Genomic DNA, 27,463 nt, shown 5'->3' with positions numbered 1-27,463 from the left:
CGAATACTGGAATCAATATTCTTCCTGCTACATGAACCAAAGTCGTGTACATACCATTAAACGATTCTATTACAATTACTTAATCTCCAGAATTAATATGTTGAACGTACTGTGAATACAAGCAACCAATAGTATTCAATAGACGAAAATGACCATAAATTTTCGCATATTGATGCATACTAAAATCTTCGTTACATCAGCATCAGTAAGACAATCAAAAACACTCGAACAAAGAGAGAAATCTGAATAATCTAATTCAATCAATACCGGAGTACGTTTTTGCGAACAATCAGCAAATTTCATCAATGCAAACTCAGGATCTATATTCTCTGTAGTTTCTGTGGAAGGTTCTGGTTCACTTATTTGGCTGGTGTTTTCATCAACTATAGTTTTTATTACTTCAACGGAATTTCGCACCTCGGTAAACCTACGTCTAATCTGTTCGATTTTAAGGTCACTTTGTTCAATTCGTTGATTTGTCTGATTAATTTGTTCTGATAAATGTTGACTGTTACTGTCGATTTTACTGTCGAGTTGTTTCATCTGTTCACCGGGATCTTACCTTAATTGTCCCATCTGCTGATTCATTTGTTCCATTTGTTGATTCATTCGCTCACCAAAATCTTGCCTCAGTTGTCCAATCTGCTGTTTAATGAGGTCGGTTACGTCAGAGAAGTTCATCTCCCAGTTACCATTAGATTCAGTAATATTTTCAATACCAGGAAGACTCATTTTGATGTTTCTAAAAAAATTTCTTCCACTCCCTCATAAAGTATATTCCTTTGATATATTTAATAAAATTATTACGTAACCTTAAAATCAATCTGCAATCCTGGAGCTAGTTATCTAGGAGATTGTTTACTTATCTTCAGACAAATCTAAATCTCCTAAGTCCTGAGCGGAACCACGAATTTATATATGACGAAATCCTGGTACAGATAACGCCAATTTGTAACTTAAGGTACGCAGTTTGTATCTCAAATTTGTGTAAAGTGACGGAAGAAAACATATCAGTAGAAATCAGTACCTGATTTCCATACGGCGCAATAACGGATTATTTTATTGATTCTTATTAACTGCATTCCAAGGTCAACCTAAGTGACTTCGAGTTTTGGAATAATATGGTTTAAAAAAAGAGCCGAAAATGATCACATTCTTTCATCCGAAATATAAAAAGGTAAGGACCAACACGAAGGCTTCTTGCTTTCCATATCTTAGATTGAGTAATCACGTTGTAGTGATTAGAGAAACATCTGTTTACAAAATTATAATAGCTCGTTTTAGGGGAAGGGTAAACTTATCCATCCCTGAGTAAACCACAAGGCTTAATTGAAAACAGTGTTTCTGTGGCTGTAGTTGTTTAAAATAATTAAAATCATTGTTTAAAATCTTATTTTTTTTTGTACTTGATAGCTACAATTGTTCATCATGTACTACACTTTTTCTTTTGTCATCAGTAGGGTCACCATCCGTCCAGCGTCTAATCGGATATCTCGATTTTGGATAAAATGTCCCACATCCCGGTGTGACTCTTTTTGAGATCTTAAAAAGGTCTGAATCCTATATTTATTGATCAAATTGGTAGCTGTTATCCTTCCTATTATTATTGGAACTCACTTTCCACATTATTATGCTGTCTTCAAATAAGAAGAAACATCATAACAACTCGAGGAAGCAGGTAGCAATGTGGTTAATAACAGAAAGTCTAAGTTTACTTTGTTCGTTTTAAAATCGACTTCTCAAGGTATCAAGAAATACCCAGAAATATATATTTCATGTTCGAGCATCAACAGAATTAAGACTGGCAGCAGCTGAAGAAGTAATAATAAACGGTACTACTCCTACGTACAGCAAACTTTATGTTGATCTGTTGGAATGTTAACTATTTCTATATTTTAATTTGCTTGTATTTACCTAAATAACACGATGACTGCTATATAGGCTTGTATTATTGAAATCGGCCATTATTCATTATACATTTTTTTAGGATCTATATGATTTAAAATTTCTGACTTTCCATTTATCTATTATATTCATATTATTCGCTGGTCACTCTAGAAAGAAATGTATTACACTATTATAGAAATAAGATACGCTGGTACACTTCCCCATGCATGCGAATAGTACAAGTTTTGATATTTTGCTTTGGAAAGGTGGTAAACCTAATGGTTATGGTACTGATAACTGAAGAAAATGGCAATAAACATGGAGATCGGGTTGAAGGAGAGAGCTCCCGACATCTGAGAGATGCAAACCTAATCAAATTCATCGCTGAATGACATATGTTAACGGCTAAGCTAGCAGTAGGTTAGATATTAGGCCAGGCTGTTGAAAAAGCAAATCACGGTACTCTAGTGTGCTCAAACAGTCCCATAGCACAGTATGTGGTATTCCGTAACGCACTGGTCTGTTCACACAGTCCGATAGAGTGTGTCGCGAAATTTTAAAGGGTCTTTCCTAATAAGATAGTGAAATCGGCCCTTGATACAAATTGGGTCGCTATTGATCCAAAAGGTTACCCTTGACCTAAAACTATCTCAAAAAAATTTTGACCACCATCCCCTCCCCTTACCGAATTATCGTATCATACATGCTCAAAATTGATTTTTTTTTTTTTGGTGAGGGTGATCGAAAAATTTTGAAAGTTTCACAGATTGTAGATATTATTTCTTTTTAGATGTAAGTGTGCATTTTTTTTCAAAATCATAGATGGGTATTTTCATATTTTTTTGCATGTTGAAAATTTCAAAACATTGTAGGAAAACATTTTACGGGGGACACGTCGCTGATTTTTTGGTTAAAAATTTGTTATACCCTTAGGTACAACATACATTTTCTTTCAGGGCCTGAAAGTGGTGGCAACATTCTCAAAAATAAATAAAACTGAAAACAAACGTGTTTTTTGCACAGTTTTTCCACCATTTTTTTGTCCTGAAGGTGAGGGCTCCTTCAAACAATCCTTTGCCAAAGTTGACAATTTTCCTTTCTTTTGCGTCCCTTCCGCTTCTGTTGTTCTTCGGTTGCTTCGCTTGAGTCCATTTCGGAATAGAAACACCAAACATATCACCGTAACAGTGCTTCCACTTCAACGACTCTTGCGGAACAAAGTTACACTCAGCTCGAGGTAGAGAGCGCCACCGGGAGAGAGCGCCACTGTCTGCGGCCAATGAAGCAAACACTGATAGATACGTTGAGTCGACGCGAGATTTTTTGAGCCCGAAAAAACAGTATAAGAAAATCTATGACGGGGACAGAGGAGTTAAAGTTGATTAAAGTTTGCAGTTTAATTGAATTCCATTAATTTCCAAAGAAGATTCGGTTATTCGATGAGGTGTCTCATATTTTCAATTTGAGATTTTTCTTCAGTGTGCCTTCACATCACATAGGAGGTACGGAAATACCAAAATGATCGGGCATCTTAACACGTCCTTCTGTCGGGACAGTAGCAGGCTGGGTCTTTTCCCATGTTAAACAGAGGACTTTAAATGTCTTGATTGCTTGTTTCTCGAAGTTAAGCGTTTTTCACCCCTAAAACAATATGAGAAGTGCAATTTAAGCTCTAACTTGAACCATCATTATGCATTAGAATTAAAATGTCTCCTACCGGGAATCGAACCTGCGACCATATGTATCAAGCACGCACGCATTAGCCATTATCCTAGCGGTAAGGGATACATCTCATATTAAGGTAAACTCTCTGTTATATACATTTCGAACCATTTTCATGTGCTCATCCATTCGAAGTCTGGCTATAGTTTCTATCGTTGGTTCGTTTGTCAGCCTCTTAATTTGAGAATAAAACATTGCGTACTAATTGACAGATGTCTCCAAATTTTCAAATACATTATCCGTTGTGAAAATTATGTTTCTTCATGAAGCTGATATATGCTTACCTGCCTTTACAATCTGTAAATAGAGAAATGATTTCAGTAACTAATACGCTGTACATTTGAATGGTGCACTGGTAATAGGCTTTCATTACATATCTTAATTAGTGATTTGGTTTTAGTTTAATTTTAAAATTTGTGCCCTTTCTTCTACAGAATCGGTACCCAATAATTAATTACACAGGATATGTTAAATATATAAGATTTTTTAAAGTGATTTTCTCAAAAGTAAATGTACAGATGTCTTCAAACCATGTTTATGTCCTTCAACACAATTACTATTCTATTAATTACAAAATAAGTTAAAATGAACGTAATATGATAGTATGTTTCATATTTTCAAGGGAACCTGGCTCCTATGATGCACACAATAATTATAGTGTGAAGGTGACCAATGATGAACTACTTGGAAATGTAGTCAGTGTAGCGCTGAGGTTTGAATCAACAAACGGAGAATATCCGGCAGTTAAAACTGTGCGTGTGACTCCACCAAATGGGTAAGTGATTTGAAGAAAATATATAGTCAACAGGAAAAGTGACATAAATCTGAAAAACTTGTTGTGTTCAATGCTTTATACATGTGTGTATATATGCAAGTTTGAGAGAACTGTTATCATATCGGCTTACATGCTTTGAAACTAATGAGAAAAGAAGTAACGTAGGTAACCGTCCAAGTTTTACCGATGACAATGCAAGGAAACCGAACAAGTATCTGAAGCAAAGCTTGAGAGATCTTACTAGCAAATCTAGTTACCTTCAGATATTCAAACAGAAAGTTTTGTTGGAAAGAATGGGAAATTTGAGGGGCCAAATATTACAGGGCACTTCATCTATGTAGTATTGAAAACATGTTATTTTGCAGACGAAAGTATGATAGGTAATTGTTAAGTATTGTAGTTTCTATTCTCAGAAAAAATACAGAACTAGATTGTGTTACATCTAACAAGGGGAAAGCACATTCTGGTAAACGAATTTCGTAGTCATCTTTCGCTAGTTCATAGTGCAGATTTAAAGTATTAACATTACAAAATGAGGGAGCACAATAGCCAGAAATACTGGAGGAAAAGTGTCTTAAATTTTCCGACTCGACACATATACGATACGACGCGTAAAGTTATTAAGTGACTACGTGGCAGAGTAAGGTGCATCTACCACTCACGTGCAAAGAGTCCTAGGTTCGATTCCCGTTCGAGTCAACTTGGTTCTGCTTTAGCTCGTTCGCTGCCATTTGTCGCAATATGGCGTCATTCATACTTATTGCTGTGTGCCATTGACACCATTAGGCGTCAGAAGTAGTTCTCATTGTAGACATTCTCTGTAAAATGGCACGCAGTTATTAGAGGTCTGCACAGGCTCGATAGGAACCTTCGAGAATAAGCACGAACCGGCCCGAACGTCGGGCTCGGGCAGTAAATTATTAAATACACAACCATATTTCTCAGACCTAAATTTTTAAATATACTGTACAGTAAGGGGCACTTCTGGATAGTACAGTCATATGGAGATTTACGGCAAAAGTGTTCCACCAGTTGAGTCCGAAGCACTTGCCGGGAAGTATTGCAACGGAATTAGCTTTACAGGAAGGTTCGTGGCATAATCACCAGGCACTGAAAATTCCCGTACACTTGTGCGAAGTTCCCACTACCGTCTACAGCAGCATTTCTCCAAAATGAGACGAATCTCAGACGCGTAGTTCTAATGGCAAACATATTACTTCATGTTTGTCTTATTCTTGAAGTTAAAGTGCAATAAAAAGTTAGAGTCCAATTCTGTTGCTGTTGGAATGAACACTATTTCAGGCGTTTGATCTCAAATGACTTTGCAAAGCCTGAATAAATATTGTCACTTCAGGAGGGTAGGAACAACGAATACCCCCCTCCTACAATGTGAAAACCCATACATTTAATCGAATGCTTACTGAGAGTAAGTACATTGGTAAAGCGCTCTTATAATTTCAAGTTTTGCTCCCAAGCCGTCTTATGTCGTAGCTGATGACATTGGAGAACGAAAGATGCAAATATGATGAAAGGGATATACAGTCACATGTGCAAATTTAGAACTTGAGACAAAATGATCGGATAGCATCCATATTTTGTCGCAAATTTTGATTTTGTAAGTAGACATGTAAAAGCTCTCCCCAACCTTGAGCATCCCACTGCCAATTGTTGAATTCAAGTCGAGAACTCATTTAAGAGCATCAGAAGATTTATGGGGAAGGAGAAACATCTTAAAATATGGGAAACAAAGAATGAAAAAAATTCAACTCTCCTGGACGGGATTCAATCCATGAACCTCACGGTTACAAAACAACGACTCTACTCATTTATCCACGGAGCCACACAGAACGATAGGTACTCACACGTCGGACACAAAACGTCTATCTGTAAGGGGAAAAGCTAGGGAAATTCCTCGTCTCTAGTTGTTCTTTCAGAGACACCAACTTAATTACTGTTGTCCCAGCCTGGAAAGAATATTTTCCATCCCTCTAGAAATTTTCCTAACAAGTTTCACATTTTTGCAGCACCAGACATTTATTCATGGCTCTTCTGCACAATTACGCTTACACAAAACAATTACCACCAGTTCTATTAATTCCAGTACCAAGCAAACAGATGTACATTGTATGGAATATAATCTTGCATAAAATATTCAAATTCAAGTTTTTCTATTTGGAACCAGGGGAGCATACACACAGGCTTGAGGAAGCACGTTGAACCCATGAGACTTGTTTTGGGGGGCAACGTACATATATTTACATTCAAAATAGCAAAATCGCACACTTAATTATACAATAGTTTTATTTTAAAAACGCCAAATCCTAAGGAAAACGAATCTAATTTCTTTGGCTTGAAAGAATTATGGCTGAAGATGGAAACCAAGATTGATTATGTTTAGGAACAAGAGATACTACGAAGCAGTGGCGTAGCCAGGAGGTATAGAACCTCCGACGTTTGTATAAGCTGTTAAAATAAGGCCTAAGTGTAGAAACATACCGAAGAGACCTTGCGATCGATGTCGATGTTTAAGTCGCGGTCGCACCCTCGATACTGGCACAAAAACAGGGACTCAGATGGGTATGCGCATGCCGTAGCTGTACGCTACATCTCGATCTAGAGGTGGACCCCGAGGGTGAATTAGTGGTCGCGATGATAAACAACCGAGTTTGTTCCTACATCGGTGTTCAGCGGAAGCGTCGCTTTCGCACGTGTTCTCTTTGCTTCTCCCTGAAGCGCTGCGGGGAATAAAGTCCTCATTTCTTTAGAATTTCGTCTGGAGAGGATTCTGTATGTCTATACTCGAGACCTTTTGCTGCAATACTGAATTTGATTATGAAAGACATATTAATAGAACTAGTGAGGAATGTTCCAGCAATATGGGATATGAAACACAAAAAACATCATATTAGAAAGGTTTTAGATAGAGAATGGAAGAAAACAGCAACTGCAATGTGAATGTTAGATACGTTATTCATATTTATTTGAGAATTATACTGTAGCTTATTATTATATAAGGCAGTGGCGGTTACAGCGATAGGGCTTTGAGGCTGAAGTCCGTAATATGTAGAAATTCTAAAAAAAAAGAAGCTACTGTTCATCCTTATATCTACGCTTAAAAACTCTAGTCCTCCCTCTAATTCCGAGATTAATTTTAAAAAAGGGTTTCATCTAAATTCGTTACTGATATAAGGTAAAGAAATACATGTAAAGACAGGCATATACCCATAGGGCGGAAATATCGAATAATGGAATCGCAGCGGCGAAACTTCATTTGCTGAAGTTAATACCGCCTCCAAATCGAAAACTGAATAAATCCCTGTATCTTTTAAGAAAAAATACTGGAAAATTATTTCTCGCCTGAGTGCTGAATGAGATCATTTTTTTCACAGAAAATTAAAAAAATGAAAAAAAAAATCTTTGGTTTATTGATAGAGATGGACCAGAGATGACACTCAAGTATTTTTGCGAAACAAGAAACAAGGCTTTAGTAATTCTCATGTCTCGTCTGGCATCCATCTCTTTATAAACTGCTTAGTTCTTTCAGTTTCCAAATGGTGTTTAGCAATTACTTTTATACAATCATTTCAGACGCGTTACAGTAATGTTTCTCCTCAAATTGAGGATTTATAGCAAGGGTTCGACCTCTTTGCTATGTGCGCCCTTCATCCACCTAGAACCAGACATCGAGGTAGGGATCACCACTTAAACCTCGACCTCGATCGCGAGGTCTCTCATGAATGTCTCTATCTTAAGATTTCGGTTTTTTAATTCTTTCCCGGGGTTGACACCAACCTCCCCACAAATGACCGTTTAACAACAGACTCCCCAAAATCAAATGCTGGTTACGTCTCTGCTCTCCTATGTATGTGACACACAAATCAGTGTGGAATTCATTAGAGGAGGGGAGAAATTTCGATCACAATTTAGGCACTCTTTTTCTGGTGGGGAGGAGGACAAAGATAAATGTGGGAGAAATTTCGCCCAAGCACTTTGAGTAATCATCACTTCTGGTCCAGCAGGAGGAGCTGCAATTTTTAAGTTGTCAAGAGTTTAAGTTATTTCCCCTCTAGAAAATCAGTAAACAAAACCTTGGTTACTACTGTGTTAGTTAAGTTTCATTTGGAAGAACCGTCCGCTAAACACTATTGACAAATAATCAGACATAAAGAATAGCTAACTAACTATATGGCTTATGGAACCCGGAGGTTCAATGCCGCGTTCACAAAAGTCTTCAATGACTTCCAACCTTAGCCAACTGGATCCAGTTTCTACTTTGGATTCCCATCTCTGTGAGATCCATCTTAATATTGTTCTCCCATCTTCTCCTAGGTCTACCTAATGGTCGTTTTCCGATTGTTCTTCCAGTCAAAACTTTGAATGCGTTTCTACTTTCTTTCATCCTAGCTACATGACCTGCCCACCTAAGCCTCCTAGACTTGATGACTCTAACATTGTTTGGTAAACCGTATTAATTATGTAGTTCCTCGTTGTGAAGTTTCCGCTATTTCTCATTCCCGCTCCCCTTGGATCCGAATATTCGTCTCAGGATCTTGTTCTCAAATGAAGTGTCCAGGGGAACAATATGATATGTCACATTTTGCAAATTTTACAGTAGAACAAATTTAAAGTTTGAAGTTATATATTTTTCAAAATGTCATTACAATGCAATGCTTATTATTATTAACATTTATTTTACTTATATCTTATTGTGATTGGATATTATAAAGTATGAAAAATAATATAAAAGCAATACTTTTTTAACAATAAAAAAGTAAATACTGTGCTCTGTTTATCAGACGTATCAGAGTTTTCCCCAAACAATCAGTACTGTCCTGACACTGATGATTATTTTATTTACAAGATAGATGTAAGAAATATAAGAAAAACACATCTTTGTAACACTTGTACATATTATGAAGTTTTTTCAATGGTGGTTTGTTGATTTACTGTGCCTTTGGAAGGTTTTTGTAGTACTCCACTGCCTTTAAAGAGCAATAGTTTTTCAGTGACTGCAAATGTGCATATTTTTCTTGAGATATCTCCAGGAACCCTAAAAAATGATAGGCCTAGATGAGTTGTGCTCTTAAAATTAGTTGAGGTGAAAACAAGATAGGTTAAAGACAGCATATAGAAGTAGTGCTGTGAATCGGGTCGATTCTGACCTGAATCGGGTCAGCTCTTTTCAAAAATGAAAAATGAAATCTTTGAGTTTTACGTCCCACGCTTATGCCGGTTAGGCTAAAGGAGACGGTGATGATGAGTGATGAATGAAATGGTGGAATGAAGAAAGTGGGAGGAAACGGGAGAACCCTGAGAAAACCCATGCACACGGTGTTTGTCCACTACAAAGTTCACTTGGCGTGGGCTGGAATCGTACCCAGGCCCCAAGCACCAGAGGTGAACGCTTTACCATTGAACCACCGCGGCCCCCCAGCTCTTCTCAAGTCACTGGTTGCTCAGCTCGGGTCATGGATAGTCAGCCAAGGTCGTGTTACGGGTCAGTCGAGTCAGTTCGGATCCGGTCACGTGTCAGGTTGGTTCGAAAATTTTTGTTTCGGGTAAGGTTCCGGTCGGATTTTGGGTCAACTTGAACCGACACAAAAAAAAAAATGTTTGACCTAACCTGACCTGAGCTGACTCGACCGACCCGTAACACGACCCTAGTTGAATCTACTCATGACTCGAGCTGCCCCAACCAGTGGCCCAAAAATAGCTGGACCGGCTTGAAACGGAATCGACCCGATTAAGAGCACTGTTTATAAGCTAAGTTAAACATTTGTAGGCTAGTTTACGTTAGAGTAGGTTACGTTAGTTATTTTGTAACGTGTAATACGTGAAAACTTACCACCATAGACCGAGGATTACTAGTATTTTTCAAATGTTTCGTAAGATCATCAACTTTCCCGCGACCAATACCGTGAGGTGAAGAGAATGCAGCTTTACAAACAGTGACCTACTCTGTCTATTCTTCTTGTACCACCCGCAGTCGGTATGAATATGATGCATCACAATAAGACGCTTCACTCTCGTTTTTCCTAGGCCTACGTCTCTGCACAGGTACTATTACAATTAGGCCTCACAGGTATATGTTAATTTCATCATTTGACACCATTTCGTTCATTCTTCTAATGATTTCTTGTTTTCCTACATCATTAACCTTCTCAAAACGTCATTTGCAGGTGCCCTGTGGGCCGGTCTCATGGCTCTGTCGTTTGAGTTTTGCATTACATTTCGAATTCTTCCATATGAAGGTTTTTTTCTTAGAAGTTGAAAGTGGAGCAGATTCTTCTTCACTCAGGAAATCATCCATGCTTTGTTGATCATTACCACTGACAACAACAGCTAAAGAAACCCACGTTTTATTGTAAACTTCACGTAACTAGAGCACGTTTCTGAACGCAGACTGTGAACAAGTAATTTCGTAAATGGCTGATATCAATGCTGCCAGTTGTACAACACAACAATAACCTGGACTTAACAGCGTTTTCCCCAGAAGGTCTGGACTTAACATATTCTTCCCCAGGATGGGTTTTCTTTACTGGTAAATATTTTCGGACTTATCATAGTGTTCCCCTCGTCATTAAATCAACAGAAACGTCCGAGGGGAAAACACTGTACCAAAAACAAAAAATGTCGATTTTTGGACTTATCAGTTTCTTCCCCAGGATCCTTCAAATATTTTCAGTCTAGGTTCTTCGGAGCAAGCGACCATGTTTCGCAACCATAGAGAACAACAGACATGATTATTTTTTGTATATTTTAAGTTTCGCTCTAGCACTGAGCCACCGCGACCCTTCCGTATTCCAACTTTTGTAAGAATGTTGTATGATGTTTCTCTTCTAACCGAGTCGTAAGCCTTTCTAAAATCAACAAACAGCGAGGACAGGGGTAGAAGTTGCCCCCACTATCGATTTGAAAAACAATTTCTGTTCTTTCCAGATATGTGTCAAAACATTGCGTAGATTCACTTACATACTATAGTATTGAAATTATTTACTGTAGTTGTATAATGTGCGTAAATAATAGCTATTTTATATTAAGTATTACGAGGCCGCTATGGCGCAATGATAGAGCTATCACCTCTTCTAAGTGGAGTCCTTAGTGCGATCCCATCTCATACCAAGTGCTCTCTGTAGTAGACAAACACGATCTGTTAGGTTTTCTTGCGGTTATACTGTTTCCTCCCACCCTTTTGATTTCACCATTTCATTCTTTTCATCGTCACTATCTCCCTTATTCTACTCTGGATAATCATGGGACGTAAACCTGCAAGATTTCATTTTATATTAAGTATTATGTGCGTCAAAGTCTGTGTATTCGTAACTTAGATTTCGTCACGTTTCTCAAAAAGCAATTTCAGTGACCATACTTCCTAATTCATTTTCCATTGAGTTTCATGAGACAGAAATCTGCATCACAGTAAAACCAAGTATAATTTTATCACTCAATTGAAAAAAGAATATAATAATAGAATGAAACTCAAACGCGGGTCTGCTGATTGGAAAGCAAGGAGTTTTCCAATACGCCATTACGACAGTCCGAGACACATTTAATTTATATTCTTTACATTTTGAAAAAAATAGCGTACAACTTTCCCACAAACATAATCACACGATTTCTTCCTTCCGAATTGCAATTCACGTGGAAACGTATAATATTTTTTCTCACGAACATGAACAATGTCAGAAATGTCTGACGATTAGAAAAAAGCAGAAAGACACTTCACAGAACCTAGCACCTTCGAAACTTGAGACAGCCACTCTAATCACACGACTAAGAGACAACTACTTTGGAACGTGCGTATTCAATTATTTCGAACCACAAAATTATCTATTACACGTAACAGTGAGGAATCATTTTGTTTATTGAGCACTAACATTCATAATATGTAATACAATCACCTTGTTAGCAATTTTATGTTAGCTATTTTATCATACTAGCGTTCTGTTAGAACACTGAAATCTGTTGCGAGAGAAAAAAACGAAACAGCGGTAAAGAAACAGTAGCGAAGCTTCTCCCAGCTCAACACAACATGTGTATAGTGTACTGGTTAAACAACATAAATCCCGCTCGGCTGACTCGGGTGCAAATCTACAGTAGTGTAGCTTCAATTTTTTCCTCACAAAAAGACATCCTTCTTGAAAATAGCTGCAACGTAGACATCCGTCAGTTCCATGCAAAAAATAACAATGCAGGATTCAGAAGTGTCCTATTCAACAACGATAGTGTGCAAGCTGAATTCGATTATAAGGCATTTCATACATCTTACCGACATATCTGAGTGAGCTGTTAGTGGCTTCCTTTCCACTGATCTCACCAATAAAACGACCAGAGGGAAACAGTAGTTTCACGTCATTTATTTGTCCATGTTTTCTTTGAAGAAAAGTTATTGGACAGTTTGTTGTAAACAATATTACCCATATAGTTTGAAATAATTTCATCAGTCCGTCATTGTAGTAAATTTGCGTTGCGAACGCGTAAGTGATGATGGTGCATTTTGCATTAAAAAGTTCGTGTCCAACACTCGTGACTGTTTGCATTACCCATAAATGTAAGTACAGTAAATGATATATATATATATATATATATATATATATATATATATATATATATATATATATATATATATATATATATATATATATATATATACCGGGTGAGGCATTTAAAACTGTTTTTGTAAATATCTGGAAAACCACAAATCGGAGTTTGAAAAAAGTTGTAATAAAAGTTGTTCATCTCGAAGGGGGACATCCAATGATACCACACTTGACCCCCTACCCCCAACCCTTGGGCCGGAGGGGGGTCAACTTTGAAATCTTAAATAGAAACCACCATTTTTTATTGCATATTCTGATTCTCCGTGAAAAAATATGTAACTTTTGTTTCGAACATTTTTTTTTGTAGCGTGATATATGGCGCTGTAATCGACAAAAATCAAAATGGCTTACAAACAAAAAATGAGGCATTTAAAACTGTTTTTCAGAATATCAGGAAAACTACAAATCGGATTTAAAAAAGAGTTGTAATAAAAGTTGTTCGCCTCGAAGCGGGACATCCAATGATACCACACTCGACCCCTTACCCCAAGCCCCGGGGGCGACAGGGGCGTCAACTTTGAAATCTTAAATAGAAACCACCATTTTTTATTGCATATTCTGATTCTCCGTGAAAAAATACGTAACTTATGTATTGAACATTTTTTCGTTGCGTGATAGATGGCGTTGTAATCGACAAAAATCAAAATGGCTTACAAACACGAAAAATGAGGAATTTAAAATTGTTTTTCAGAATATCAGGTAAACTACAAATCGGATTTTAAAAAAGTTGTAATAAAAGTTGTTCGCCTCGAAGGGGGACATCCAATGATACCACACTCGACCCTTACCCCCACCTCCCGGGGGCGGGAGGAGGTAAATTTTGAAATGTTAAATAGGAACCACCATTTTCTATTGCATATTCTGATTCTCCGTGAAAAAATATGTAACTTTTGTTTCGAACATTTTTTTTTGTAGCGTGATAGATGGCGCTGTAATCGACAAAAATCAAAATGGCTTACAAACAAAAAATGAGGCATTTAAAACTGTTTTTCAGAATATCAGGAAAACTACAAATCGGATTTAAAAAAGAGTTGTAATAAAAGTTGTTCGCCTCGAAGCGGGACATCCAATGATACCACACTCGACCCCTTACCCCAAGCCCCGGGGGCGGCAGGGGCGTCAACTTTGAAATCTTGAATAGGAACCACCATTTTTCATTGCATATTCTGATTCTCCGTGAAAATATACGTAATCTTTGTATTGAACATTTTTTCGTTGCGTGATAGATGGTGTTGTAATGTACAAAATAAAGATGGGTTACAAACACACGGCAAAATTAAAGTAATTTACAAAATACACATCAGATTAGAAAAGTTAGTACTTGTGATATTTTCGGAAATACTACCAAATTACACCATAGTTGATTCTCCCTCTACAATCTCATATTAGAAAGGCAGTTATTCTAAAATCTGTAATGATAAACCGGTGTTTTATAGCAAAAACACTTGATCCTCCAGAACTTAATACATTACTATGTCCACATTGTTAGTGTAATTTCTGTCACAGATGTCACTTAAAGAGAGAGCATTTGGAAACACTTAAGGTTTGTTTTTATCAATGTATTAAAATCTAGTTTTAGCGTTTCTCAGGAACAACGACGTGGATGTAGTAATAATTTGTTACCTTCGGGATGCGTTTATTTTATGAGTTCCCTTGCCTCTCACCATCCGGAGCAGGGCGTTTGGGCGTAAGGCCGTTTCGGCGCAAGATGTTTGGCTCAAAGCCGTATATCTAAATAGGTTAATCTACTTAAATAGGCTATAATTATAATGTATTTCATAACGAGAACACGGATGTTTTCGCACTAAAAACCTTGAAAATAGACACTAATATCACAAATACTCTGTCATAAAAAATAACTACACAACATAAGAAATTCAGCAAGATGAAATTTGACATCAATTTTCAAAAAAAAAAAAAAAAAAAAATCTTCAAAAAGTAATTTTCGTTACGTTAATACAATATGCCCTATGGTAAACAGTCTCAGTTGCATCAAATGCTTAGGCCTAGTTTTGTTCTAGTAAATTGTTGTATATGCCTAATTCAGAAGGAAAAAATCTTATGTTACATTTACCATAACATTATCATTGCATGACGGAATTATGGGCCAAACCCAGCAAGTACCGTAAGACGGGGCTACTTTGCACAAGATTTAAGCTATTTTAAAGAAAATTAGTGGGAGATTTACGGGATTTGGGACTTTCAGGTTGAAACCCACCCAAATTGCACGATTTCTTTTTTTAAAAATCTAATGTTAGTCATTCCTATGGGTATAAGCTGAAATCCTAGTCATTAAAAAAAACAAAAAAAAAACGGAGTATTTGTGAGTAAAGCCTCTCTCAAACTACTTTCCTGGATCCGCCATTGTTCATAATTTATTTTCCAACAAGAAATTCATTCCAGCATCTTCCTCAATAGGATATTTACCTAAATTTAGAATGCAGGAGGTTCCAGTAGTAATAATTTCCTATCTAAGCGGTATTTTGGACCGGTGCAAAGTAACCCCGAGTACAGACTGAAACTCCCTTCTCCCAATTTTACTTTTTTTATGACTTTAAAGTGTTTCACATTTTAATTTCAACTATTGCATCAAAGTTCCATTATACACGGTAGTGTTCTACGAAACTGACTTAACTTTGACGGAAAATCTTGTACGTGATATCTTTCAAATTTTGGCGGCCTTTACAGTGACTGCTTTCCATACCTCTACAACAATGAACCCTCTCGGTAATTGGAACTGATGTTAACCACCAACATTATAGCCAAAATACAGTTAGATGTTCTATCTTACGGTACCAGTTGAAACTTTCTGTTTTCTGTTCATTTTTTGCCGGCAGAGAACTGTGAAACTCTTCATATTTTGTGCAAAGTGACTTACGGTATTCTACAATATCAACAGTTTCAAAATTTCTGTACAACAGTACGAATTTTTCATCTGCCCGAATATATTTTCATCTTTCCATGGAAAGGTTTCTTCTCGAAGCATTGCCTCGTACACTGAGTTCTTTTTTCTGTCCTTCGAAGTGCATCAATAAACTGCCAACTCGATCAATATCGTTCCTTTATGTTAGATATATTATAAACGACAGAAGTTTAGTTTGGGGTGTCACAAGCTGCCTACAGTAAATTTTATTTGGACCACTCCTCCTATTTCAATGAATAGCTAGTGCCTATTTTTATGAAATCTGAAATAACTTTCTGTTAATACAATAGTTTCAACTATCCGGCCTAATGGGCAGATCGAATAGCAAAAAAGCATTCAATAAATACTCACTTCCTGAAACACCCACCCATAGCATTAAAAACTTGATTTTTATTCCAAAAACAGCTCTTATTCATTACTTAATAAACATTTCCTATGTTTTGTAACATTCGTTTTAATAATTTATTACGGAAAAAGAAAATGCAAAAATGAAAATATGTTTAGTGTTGTATACACTTTAAGTCACATTTTTAAAATAACTAAACGTTAAGAAAAAAACGTTTTTTTTTAACACAAATTACATGTCCTTATTACATATATCTTAATTTATTTCTTCCGAAACTAAATCGCATAGTACGGATTTGTAAGCCATTTTGATTTTTGTCGATTACAGCGCCATCTATCACGCAACGAAAAAAATGTTTGAAACAAAAGTTACGTATTTTTTCACGGAGAATCAGAATATGCAATAAAAAATGGTGGTTTCTCATTAAGATTTCAAAGTTGACCCCCCTTTCACCCCCGGGGCTTGAGGGTAGGGGGTCGAGTGTGGTATCATTGGGTGTCACTTTTCGAGACGAACAACTTTTATTACAACTTTTTTAAAATCCGATTTGTAGTTTTCCTGATATTCTGAAAAACAGTTTTAAATGCCTCATTTTTCGTTTGTAAGCCATTTTGATTTTTGTCGATTACAACGCCATCTATCACACAACGAAAAAATGTTCGAAATAAAACTTACGTATTTTTTCACGGAAAATCAGAACATGCAATAAAAAATGGTGGTTTCTATTTAAAATTTCAAAGTTGACCCCCCTCCCGCCCCCGGGGGTGGGTGTAGGGGGTCGAGTGTGGTATCATTGGATGTCCCCTTTAAGACGAACAACTTTTGTTACACCTTTTTTAAAATCAGATTTGTGGTTTTCCAGATATTTCCAAAAACAGTTTTAAATGCCTCACCCGGTATCGGCTGCTCTCTTGTAGCCCTTTTCAGGTCTCTTTCATGCTGGGTTCTAATTCGGGTAACGTCAGATTCGTACAAGAAGCCTTCTCTCTCACACACACACACACACACTCTCTCTTATTGCCCAGTACCTGGTTATACAACTGCTTTATATCTGAGTGCAAATTAATCACAAGAAAATACAGCTAGTATACGAAGTTTGAGCAACCTACAACTTTCAGGGCGACATAATAATTGTTTGAGAATAAGAAAACAACGAACATACCTCGGCAATTCTGCCAAGTCATTACCCCTAGTTTTAAAACATTGCCCAAATGCCGTTGATGAAACGAGTATAGTACAGAAGGTTGTTCGCTTTATGTCCGACCATTTTGACAGGTACTCACCCTTAGATATACCGTGCTGCCACAGCCCATCATGTTCTATGGAACTCCTAGCATTGTGGACTATCGCAAGGCATCTCCGTTTGCACTGCAAATACCACTGGTGCAGTACAAGCATGGGAATTCTGTTCCACTCCTTCCCAAAAGAATTCCATAGATCATCCATGGTGAACAGATGGCTATTTTGAACACTGTGCAGTGAGATGTACAAAAGATTTATCCACTGTGACGACTTTCTTCCATTTGGAACCCGTCAGGTATCTATTCACACACACACTTCAACCGGAGTCCCTTGGGAATTGTTTTGTTCACAGTTGACGGAGCGAGGTGAAATTATTGACCCATATCATGTTGATTTAATTCTCTGGTCATGTCAATCGACGGATTAACTCTATGGGTGTCACTCTGATTGCAGCCCTTCTGTTGTAGGTTTTTGTGGGTGAGTGTTTCGCAAGAGGTTCCTGTTGTGTGTAACGAACCACAATAGATTTCGCAGTAGTCTCACTGAGTGTTAATCCCATTCTCCCGACACATTTTCACAATACATATGCACGAAAACACAAAAAAGAGCAATAACTACCTGCCAACACCGGTTGTTTTTCGTCGCCATTTGGTAACACTCACACCACCAATCACGGACCAACAGCAGTCCTATCACCAGCAGACACATAGTTTCAGCATGAAACGCCTGGTTGCAGCACCACATCACAAATTGTTTTTAAAATAAGAGTAATGTTATTCATTCACAACGATGTAATTGCAGTGCTCTGTGAATTCGTGCATCCTGTATATTTCCATTGATTTCACAAAGAAAATAGTAACCTGACATGAAGTATTTTGTGTTCAATCTCATTCTTGTTCACTATGAAACTACTGATTGGTTTTATGAATGACGGTGGCAATAGAAGAAACCTGGTCTCGGGCGAATAATAATAATAATAATAATAATAATACCCTTATTAGTTATTCTCTCTTGCTGAGCCTTACCGTAGTATCATACCGTATAATAATTGGGAACCGGTCAAAACCCCCACAGCCAAAACACCCACACTCAAGAAATATCAAAACGCCCACACAAACGGTCATAACCCCCACACAAATGGACAAATCTCCCAAACACACGAACGGTCATAACCCCCACAGCCAAAACCCCCACACTTAAGAAATGTCACAACGCCCACACGATTGGTCATAACCCCCACACAAATGGTCAAATCTACCAAATACACGAACGGTCATAACCCCCAAGCCAAAACCCCCACACTGGTAATCGGTCATAACCTCCAACGGTCTTAACACCCACACAAATGGACAAAACAGCCACACATAGCAACGGTCACAATCCCCACATAAATGACAAAACCCCCACACAAATGGACAAAACACCCACGTGCAGAAATTGTCACAACTGCCACACAAATGGACAAAAACCCCAAACAATCGGACAAATCTCCCACACTCTGAAATGAGCCTGGTTGTATATTGCCCTTGTACTTTTTAATAACACTTTTTATTCCACTTAAACTGATAATGCAACTATTCTTCTTGCACTGTTTTGTAATGACAGAAACACTAAAGTGGGCGGTAATACTAAACAAAGACGTGCAATCACGTTCATTTCAGAGTGTGGGTGATTTGTTCGATTGTGTGGGGGTTTTGTCCATTTGTGTGGCAGCTGTGACAATTTCTGCATGTAGAAGTTTTGTCCGTTTGTGTGGGGGTTTTGTCCATTTATGTGGGGATTGTGACCGTTGCTATGTGTGGGAGTTTTGTCCATTTGTGTGGGAGTTTTGACCGATTTTGTGGGCGTTTTGACATTTCTTGAGTGTGGGGGTTTTGGGTGTGGGGGTTTTGACCGTTCGTGCGTTTGGGGGATTTGTCCATTTGTGTGGGAGTTATGACCGATCGTGTGGGCGTTTTGACATTTCTTGAGTGTGGGGGTTTTGGCTGTAGGGGTTTTGACCGTTCGTGCGTTTGGGAGATTTGTCCATTTGTGTGGGAGTTATGACCGATCATGTGGGCGTTTTGACATTTCTTGAGTGTGGGGGGTTTTGGCTGTGGGGGTTTTGACCGTTCTTGCGTTTGGGGGATTTGTCCATTTGTGTGGGAGTTATGACCGATCGTGTGGGCGTTTTGACATTTCTTCAGTGTGGGGGTTTTGGCTGTGGGGGTTTTGACCTAGACCCTAATAATTGAATAATTGTCCACTCAAGACATTATTAAGTGGTTCATTGGAACAGTAGAAATATATGTCAGGGTAATCATTTGTTGTAGTTGTTATTTTTATTATTATACATTTCCATATCAATATAGTTATTTCCGTCAATCACCTTTATTCTCTGATCACCCAAACTTGAACTACTTAACAAAAAATGGGACGTGAAATAAAAAAAAATATTAAAAATACAAACTACAATATTATGAAACTTTCTGTACATTTGTATAAATATCACATGCTGTGCATATTAAAAGAAATTTTCTAATTTCTACGAAATGCCTACTTGTTTTCTGTTCATTTACCTTTGTTTTCAGTTTGTGTACAGACATCGGAGGATTGAATGTTTACTTTCAACAGATGAAAAGACTAACAAAGATGTTTCATACGTACCCCACTTAGTAATGTTATACTACCCATCGTTGTCGAAAACGTCTTGAAGTCGCTGACGCATGCTGCCAACTAGCCTGCTGCATATTTCGGGACGACGTCGCAGCGATTCCCAAGCGTCAAACACGTGTACCAATCCCGCCCTTGTTTGTCTTTGACCTGGATCCCAATCTCTAATCATTATGGCCCAAAGATTTTCAATGGGGTTTAGGTCAGATGTTTTTGATGGCAGCAGCTAAACTTCGATTTCTGGATGTTGTAATTACCACTTGCTAGTGTGATGCGCAGTGCGTACACTGGACTTGTCATGAACAAAATGAAGTGTGGGTACTTCTTCTCGGGGATGTATTGTTCTAAAACTATGAAGTAAATGTGTTTCCAGGTTTGATGTGTATTCCTCGGCATTCATCCTTGGAGTTGTTATGATCAATTCTCTGACTCCATTCTTACTTGTCTATGTTGTTGCAAACAATGTCCAGGGAATAATCTTACGTTGCCTGGTCGCCAGACGAAAAGCGAACCACTTTCGTCCGTACAAAATACTTTTTCGTCACTCCAAACAAAATTGTTCCAATAATCACGGTGCTTTCCTGCTTGTTGCTGGGCGAATTGTAATCTTCTTACCCGGAGATGATCATCCGTTGACACCTGCACCGAAAGAGAAAATTTATTGCTATATTGAAGCTGGTCTCATTTGCATTGAATGTTAATGTGCAGTATTACAGGACCCGAAAGTGTATGAGAATACGGACATCTATAGTTGTTGTTGTGAAACAAGTGTGCACTCTCCTCATGGCAGTCGTTTTGTATATTTACAATTTCAGTCTTGTAATTTTCTACTAGAAACCACGATCAATTACTATTGAACGGCACGGCTTTCTTCAATGGCCACGGTTTCCAGAATTGAAAGTTGACAGCTGAAAGGCAAGACGAAGTGGAACGAAGTCAATGAGAATGTGCAGAGATATTGTAGGCGTAAAATAAGTTAATACATGCTTCGTACATTCCTGGAAAAAACGGTTGAGAGAGGCACAGATCTCTCTAGACATTTCTGTCCAGAATTAATGTCGCATGACTTTAGAAATTACACAAATGAGAATAGCTCTCTTTCTTATGATCCAAATTGTCACATGTTTTCTTGGAAATATGCAGGAGACACATATTTCCACACACACACACACACACACACACACACATATATATATATATATATATATATATATATATATATATATATATATATTAAAATTAAGAAGTAAGCAAGTTATAAGGATTTTACAAGCTCCTCCAACTAAACAAACTGAAAATTAACGACAGAACATACTTTTTTCTTAGTCAATATCCGCGTTCTGCAAATAAATTGATTTACACCTTCGGTTACATCTGGCAACACTCTGCGGTTGTTAGTAAACTTCAATCGTTGCTTACCAGTTTAAAAATATATAAATAAGCAAGGCTTCATTTTGGTATAACCATTATTTTTGTATTATTTCAGGTGCAAAAATTGTACTATCCTAAACTCAGGGTTGCGTTGTATATTGGACACCCTGTATTTCGGGCTATTGCGCTCTCCCAGTTTAACACTTTAAATGTGCACTAATACCTTGCGAAATCCCTATGTAACAAAGCAGAACTAATAAAAGAGAATGATTCATTTTTAACGTCTACATAGAAAATACTATGACTAACTTTTTAACCCCTATGCAACATAGCAAAAACTACAATTTCAATGTAAGAAGGGCTATAATTACCTTTTAACTTCTTTCACGTGGACTTTCGCACATACGAAATTCTTCTTTCAACTCCTATTTACCGTACTAGCAGTGAATGCATGAGGCTACGGCATATTTGCAGAATTCCTATTTATAATACCAGAAATCAATAGTACGAATACATATTCCAACACGTATATAACATTACATCTTACATAAAAAATATATGACTACTTTCTCGACACTATATATGCAGGAATAACGCGCAGTCTAATAAAAGACTATGAGCACCTTTCAACCTCTTACACGCATATTTTTGCAGCCCATATGTAAAGGAACTGTAAAACTTTCAACACCTTACACGCAAAAATTTGAGAACATTTGGTCACCTCGGGATCAAAGATCAAATATTTAACCGTGTACAACTTGTAAATTGAATAAAATACTAAAATTATGTTTTCACAGTTAGCAATGGGATATCGACGAAAGAATTTGTAACTTCAAGACAAAGGTCAAAAAGCGTACGTTGTAAACAGTACAACATATTGAAATTCTGTTTGCAGTTTCCAGTATAATAACAGCAAATAGTTTATGTGAAGAATGCAGTGACCGTAAGTCATTTGTTATAAGAGAATGATAGCTTTGTCTTTTCTTATTTAACATAGCAGGAAAGGCAAACATTACCGTAGAGTGAGGGCACATGTGGCCTTGTATAGCCTCTTTGTAGACTTTTATTGATTACAGTAGAAATTTCACATGGAACACTACGACCCTTCTAACGACCTCTATGTAACATAGCAAAAATTATATAGCTAATTAAAAAAACTATAAGCCTCTTTTATAAGCTCTACAAAATATACTTTACAGAAACTCCTTTGAATACGGGTTGGAATATATGTTCGTACTCTTTAATTTATGCTATATTAAATAGGAATTTCGAAAATATACAGTAGCCGTATGAATTCACTATTGCTATGCTAAATAGAGGTTGGAAAAAAGGAACAAGTTCTTATTTGCGAAATTCGGCACGTAAGGGGTGAAAAGGTGATTACAGTCTTTGTTATAGGGGATAAAATGTTGGTCATAGCATTTCTTATGTAGGGGCTAAAAAGTAAATCATTATCTTTTATTAGCTCTACTATGTTACATAGGGTTAAATACCACTGCTTGTAGCTTTTGGTAATAGTCGTTGAATGAAAAGAACAGAGTCTTCTATAATTTCTGTTATGTTAAATAAGGCTGCGAAAAAGATACCGAAAAATAGAACGAGTACACCCCTATGTGTCCAGTCGAGGTTGAAAGGTTGCTATGTTGGAATATGTGTTCGTAGTCTTTAATTACTGCTTCGCTATATAGGGGTTGGGAATAATGCTTGTAGCCTTTCTTATGTAATTTCTGCTATATTAAATAGCGGTTAAAGCCATGGCATAGTCTTTCAAAATTTCTACTATGTTAAATAGTCGAGGAAAAATGCTATATTCTTTATTATGTAATTTCTACATGTAGTCATAGAATTTCTAAATTGTGTGAAATTTCTGTTATGTTTAATAGGAATTGGAATATGTGTTAATACACTTAGGCATTCTCTTCTATGTTAAATATTGATAAAACAATGCTTATAACTTTTTTGTGTAATCTATCATATACTAAATAGGGTTTGTAAAAGACAACGAGTACACTCCCCAGAATATGTAATTTCCACTAAATGGGAAAGGGAGTCGGAACCGGACCTGAAACCGGAGTCGAAATCGGGATTGTAACTCTAAGTGGAATTAGAATCGGAACCGTAACTGTAGCCGGAACAGTGACGCTACTGCGCATGCGCAAAAACAAGACCAACTGATCCCTTCCTGCTGTTGGATGATGATGCGAGTCCGAACTCAGCACCGCAACGCAAAACCGTATTCTAACTCTTTTGTAGGAGTGCGATACAGTCCTGATCTCGCTCCTAATCACTTCCATATGTTTCTCGCTTTGAAAAAGGCTCTAGGCGGCAGGCACTTTGGAAGCAATGCTGAAGTCACAGAAGGTGTTCGACACTTATTTCGTGTATAGAGCCCTGAATATTTACTCGAAGCATTTTTCAAGTTTTTAGATCGGTATGACAAATGTCACAACGCACGTCGTAATTATGTGGAAAAATAAAGGTACGTCTGAAATTTAATATTACGTGCAATTTTGGTCTTGTTTCTTCACCTCTGTCCATAGTTGACTGGGAAAACTTAATATTTTGTCACTCCCTCTCGAATTCCATTTTACAAAGTTATAATATGACACCTTTTGGAACCCGAATTTAACGAAACCATTTCGATCTAGGAGTGTTATATGCACCATATTTTCTTGTAGGTTCATTCCAAATTTCATTAAAGTCCAAAAAATGAGTGTTATTGTTGAAAAATGGAGAGAGACACAAGTTCTACCAAGTCAAATATAGAAGGTTCACTAACGCTCGTTTTAATAATACCACAGTTAAAATGTATTCAAGGCCCCATCAAATGAAAAGCGTAAATAGGAAGTACATCTATCAGCACTATATTTTAAGTTAGTTTTACTAAGTGAAAGACTGGTACGCGAAGATTGGTTATTTTAATGCCATGCTCCTATATTCTACATCCAAATGCAGTGTTACCACAGTCCTAGTTGTAGAATAGGGTGAAAAATAGTACCAAATTGAAAAAATGGCTGAATTAAATATTTTATCCCAGTGTAGTACATGGATCTATAACACGAATACGAAACTAAAAGAGATAAAATTCTAGAACACTCCCCGCTCTTCCAAGAGTCCTAATCAAAAAAGTGTTCTTTCTAAAAATTACATGTTTTAAAAACATCCAAATAGGACCCGAACAACCATGAAAGTAAACGAAAGTTTTCTCGCACATAGGAAGTTTAGCAGAGCGCGCAAATTAAAAGGGAAAACAGTTATCTTTCGTATGTGTTGGAAGGAAACCAAATGCGCTTCTTTTTCAAAGTGACCAATAAACCTAAATTATATTATGGCTATATATAAGAAAATATATGAAATGATGAACAAATCAATCATGTCCGAGTTCGTGTGTAAACAGTACGTTATAATGAAATATTAAAATTGAAATTATTGCACCTTACTATCGCTTATTTCACAATGAAGGAGGTTAATAGACGGTTATAAGAATATAAGGTAAATAAACTGGCATTTGTAAAAAAGGTAAAACCGGTCCAGGGTCTTAGAACCTTCCCTGAAACCCATCACAACATATTATTAATAATTTAAGTCACAATGGTATCCATTATTTCTAACTTCAAAGAAAGAATGTTCAACAGCATTTTTTAACTTCAACACACAGTATGAGTAACGTGATGTGTAGGAAAAGTCTTACTAACATTTTTAAAAATATGACAAGTATTTGATAAACGGTGCTGAATTGGGTAGAATTGTACCAACTTTTTCACAAAAGGGGCTGAAAATGCCAGCGTGGTACCAACTGGCCGTGAATAACAAAAAAGGCTAAATTTGGTACAGTTGTACTAAGTGTATGAACACTGTCCCAATGTTTCAATTAACTTTGTTTTATGCTATAGAATTTAAATAAACAAAACACTATTGAGTTTTGTTTTACTCGCATGAGTAAAACACAATTATGGTACAAAATTCTACTGGAGCATTATAATCACAAAGTGGTTAATATGAATAAAGCACCATCATTTCAATTCCAAATTAAAAAGTATCATTTCTCTTTTTCTAGGGTAACAAGAGTTTATTGTGCAGACGAATTTGGCGGATCGCATCGTCTAACAAGTGATTTCGCAGATGGAGTCTTTACAGCTAACTGCCCAGATGGAAACATTCCCGATGTCACAGTCACAGCTATTGTGACCGAGCCTGTAGATGATTATTATCAATATTGAATTCCAACAGTTGTAATTAAGTAAGAAAAAAGTAATCACCTTTGTATAGTAGAATTCATTGTATGACGCTTTGAAGTAAAAGTATATTGTTGAAACTACACTAGTATTACATTTGTCATTCTTTATTTCAACTTTGATTACTCGAGTGAAAAAGATCTCAGCTTTAATTTGTTATCGCAGAGTAGAAGACAAACATTCAGGATACACTTCCGTTTTCAAGTATATATATATACTTGTACAGCCGATAGAAAGGAAAATAACATATTTTATACAGAATTTGTGTTCCATATTTTCAAGTCCATGTTATTTTCTCTTGAAATTCAACGGATATTGAGGTGTGATTCCTTCAAAATTCAAAAGCCATACCAATTAACTCCAGTTTTTGTAGTTTTGTTTAGTTCTCTACATTTTTGACTTGGAAAGATGTTGTTTCCGCAAACAAACTCGATTAACTCCATAGTTTAACAATTTGCCACTAAGGCGGGTAAACGTTCTGACCACTCTCAATTAAACACGTTGTATCTAAGTTACTTAAATGTTCTCTACTGAAAAGTCTCTACTGAAGGAAGGATAGAGATATTCGGTTTGGCATCTGAACGCAAAAATATTATTAAAAAACGGTAAAGTTTGCACTAGAGGTGTGATTAGTTATATCTTTTGTCATGTGTGTATGCATGTAAATTTTCTACTAACTAATTAATTAAAACTACCTACAAATGATGGACAATAGGAGAGACGAAAACTATTCTGATATTAATGGTGAAATTGGGTCTAAAGACTACGAATAATAATTTTGGTTAAGACTGTTCATAAATGGAACCTCTCTTAATCCTGTTTCTGACGATATGGTATCTTGAGTATGTTCTATTATAATTAGACTATATTTTCCTAAATTTTGTTCAATTTTAAGATTTGATTTTCATCTTCCTTTTCTCTTTGAAATTATATCAACCTAACATACATTTGTAATTACAATATTCTTGGTACTAAAATTTAAAATAACCAACCACCAAGAATAGTCGAATTACTGGTTACATGTTATTCATATCTACAACACATTGGAAACCCTTTATGTACGTTTATATAATACAGTTAAAGCAAGACAGTGATACATATAACAGAAATTATTAAATTCTAAACTATATGATGACTATGTAAACATGTCAAAATATTTAGATTCTTAACTAAGTATGTATTATCAACGTGAGATTCAACCATTCTTTCCAATATCTGAGAGCAATCTATTCTTCTGTGAACAAGACTGGTTCGTGCTTTCCTTGACATTTAATTGACTTATTTATACATATTTCAGAACATTACCGGCATGTGTAGCCTTAAACCTATCACACTGAAAGTATGATATAACTCGGCGTGCAAACTATTCAAGGAAGAGGAAGGAAGAGAGGAATTAACAAAGAAGAAACCAGTCTCAGACTTGTATGATAGTTATCATCCGGGTATTAGAATGGTGTGACTGGGGAAAAAAGAAAAAGCTCACTCATGATGCTTGGACTGAATGCGATGTTATACCTTCTCAACTGAGTGACCCCACCGGTAATCCAACTCAGAAACCCTGGCACCAAAGCCAGAGAGTTTCCTCAACGCTACAATTGGACATAACAACGTATTAGAATATGCATATGTGATGCTTGTACACGCTTGTAAATTGGCGGTTATCACGATAGTATATCCAGATTCTAAGAAATTAAGAAAGTTTACCAAATT

The 27,463-nt window shown here is 36.8% G+C and overlaps 1 protein-coding gene across 1 annotated transcript in view; it reads left to right on the top strand.

The window, feature by feature from the left end:
- Positions 1-25,789, top strand: part of LOC145669124 (pancreatic lipase-related protein 2-like) — a 217,691-nt gene extending 191,902 nt beyond the window's left edge. Inside the window, exons 11-12 of the mRNA XM_081737470.1 lie at positions 4,232-4,384; positions 25,576-25,789. Of these exons, the coding sequence (XP_081593596.1) occupies positions 4,232-4,384; positions 25,576-25,738 (316 nt within the window). The 3' untranslated portion in view covers positions 25,739-25,789. The remainder of the gene's footprint in view (positions 1-4,231; positions 4,385-25,575) is intronic.
- The last annotated feature ends 1,674 nt before the right edge of the window (positions 25,790-27,463 follow it).

This window comes from Thermobia domestica, chromosome 13 (assembly GCF_964235325.1).
Source record: "Thermobia domestica chromosome 13, izTheDome1.hap1.1, whole genome shotgun sequence".
Classification (NCBI taxonomy): Eukaryota; Metazoa; Arthropoda; class Insecta; order Zygentoma; family Lepismatidae; genus Thermobia; species Thermobia domestica.
The sequence above is the reverse complement of the archived record's forward strand: the minus strand, read 5'-3'. Positions and strand labels throughout refer to the sequence as shown.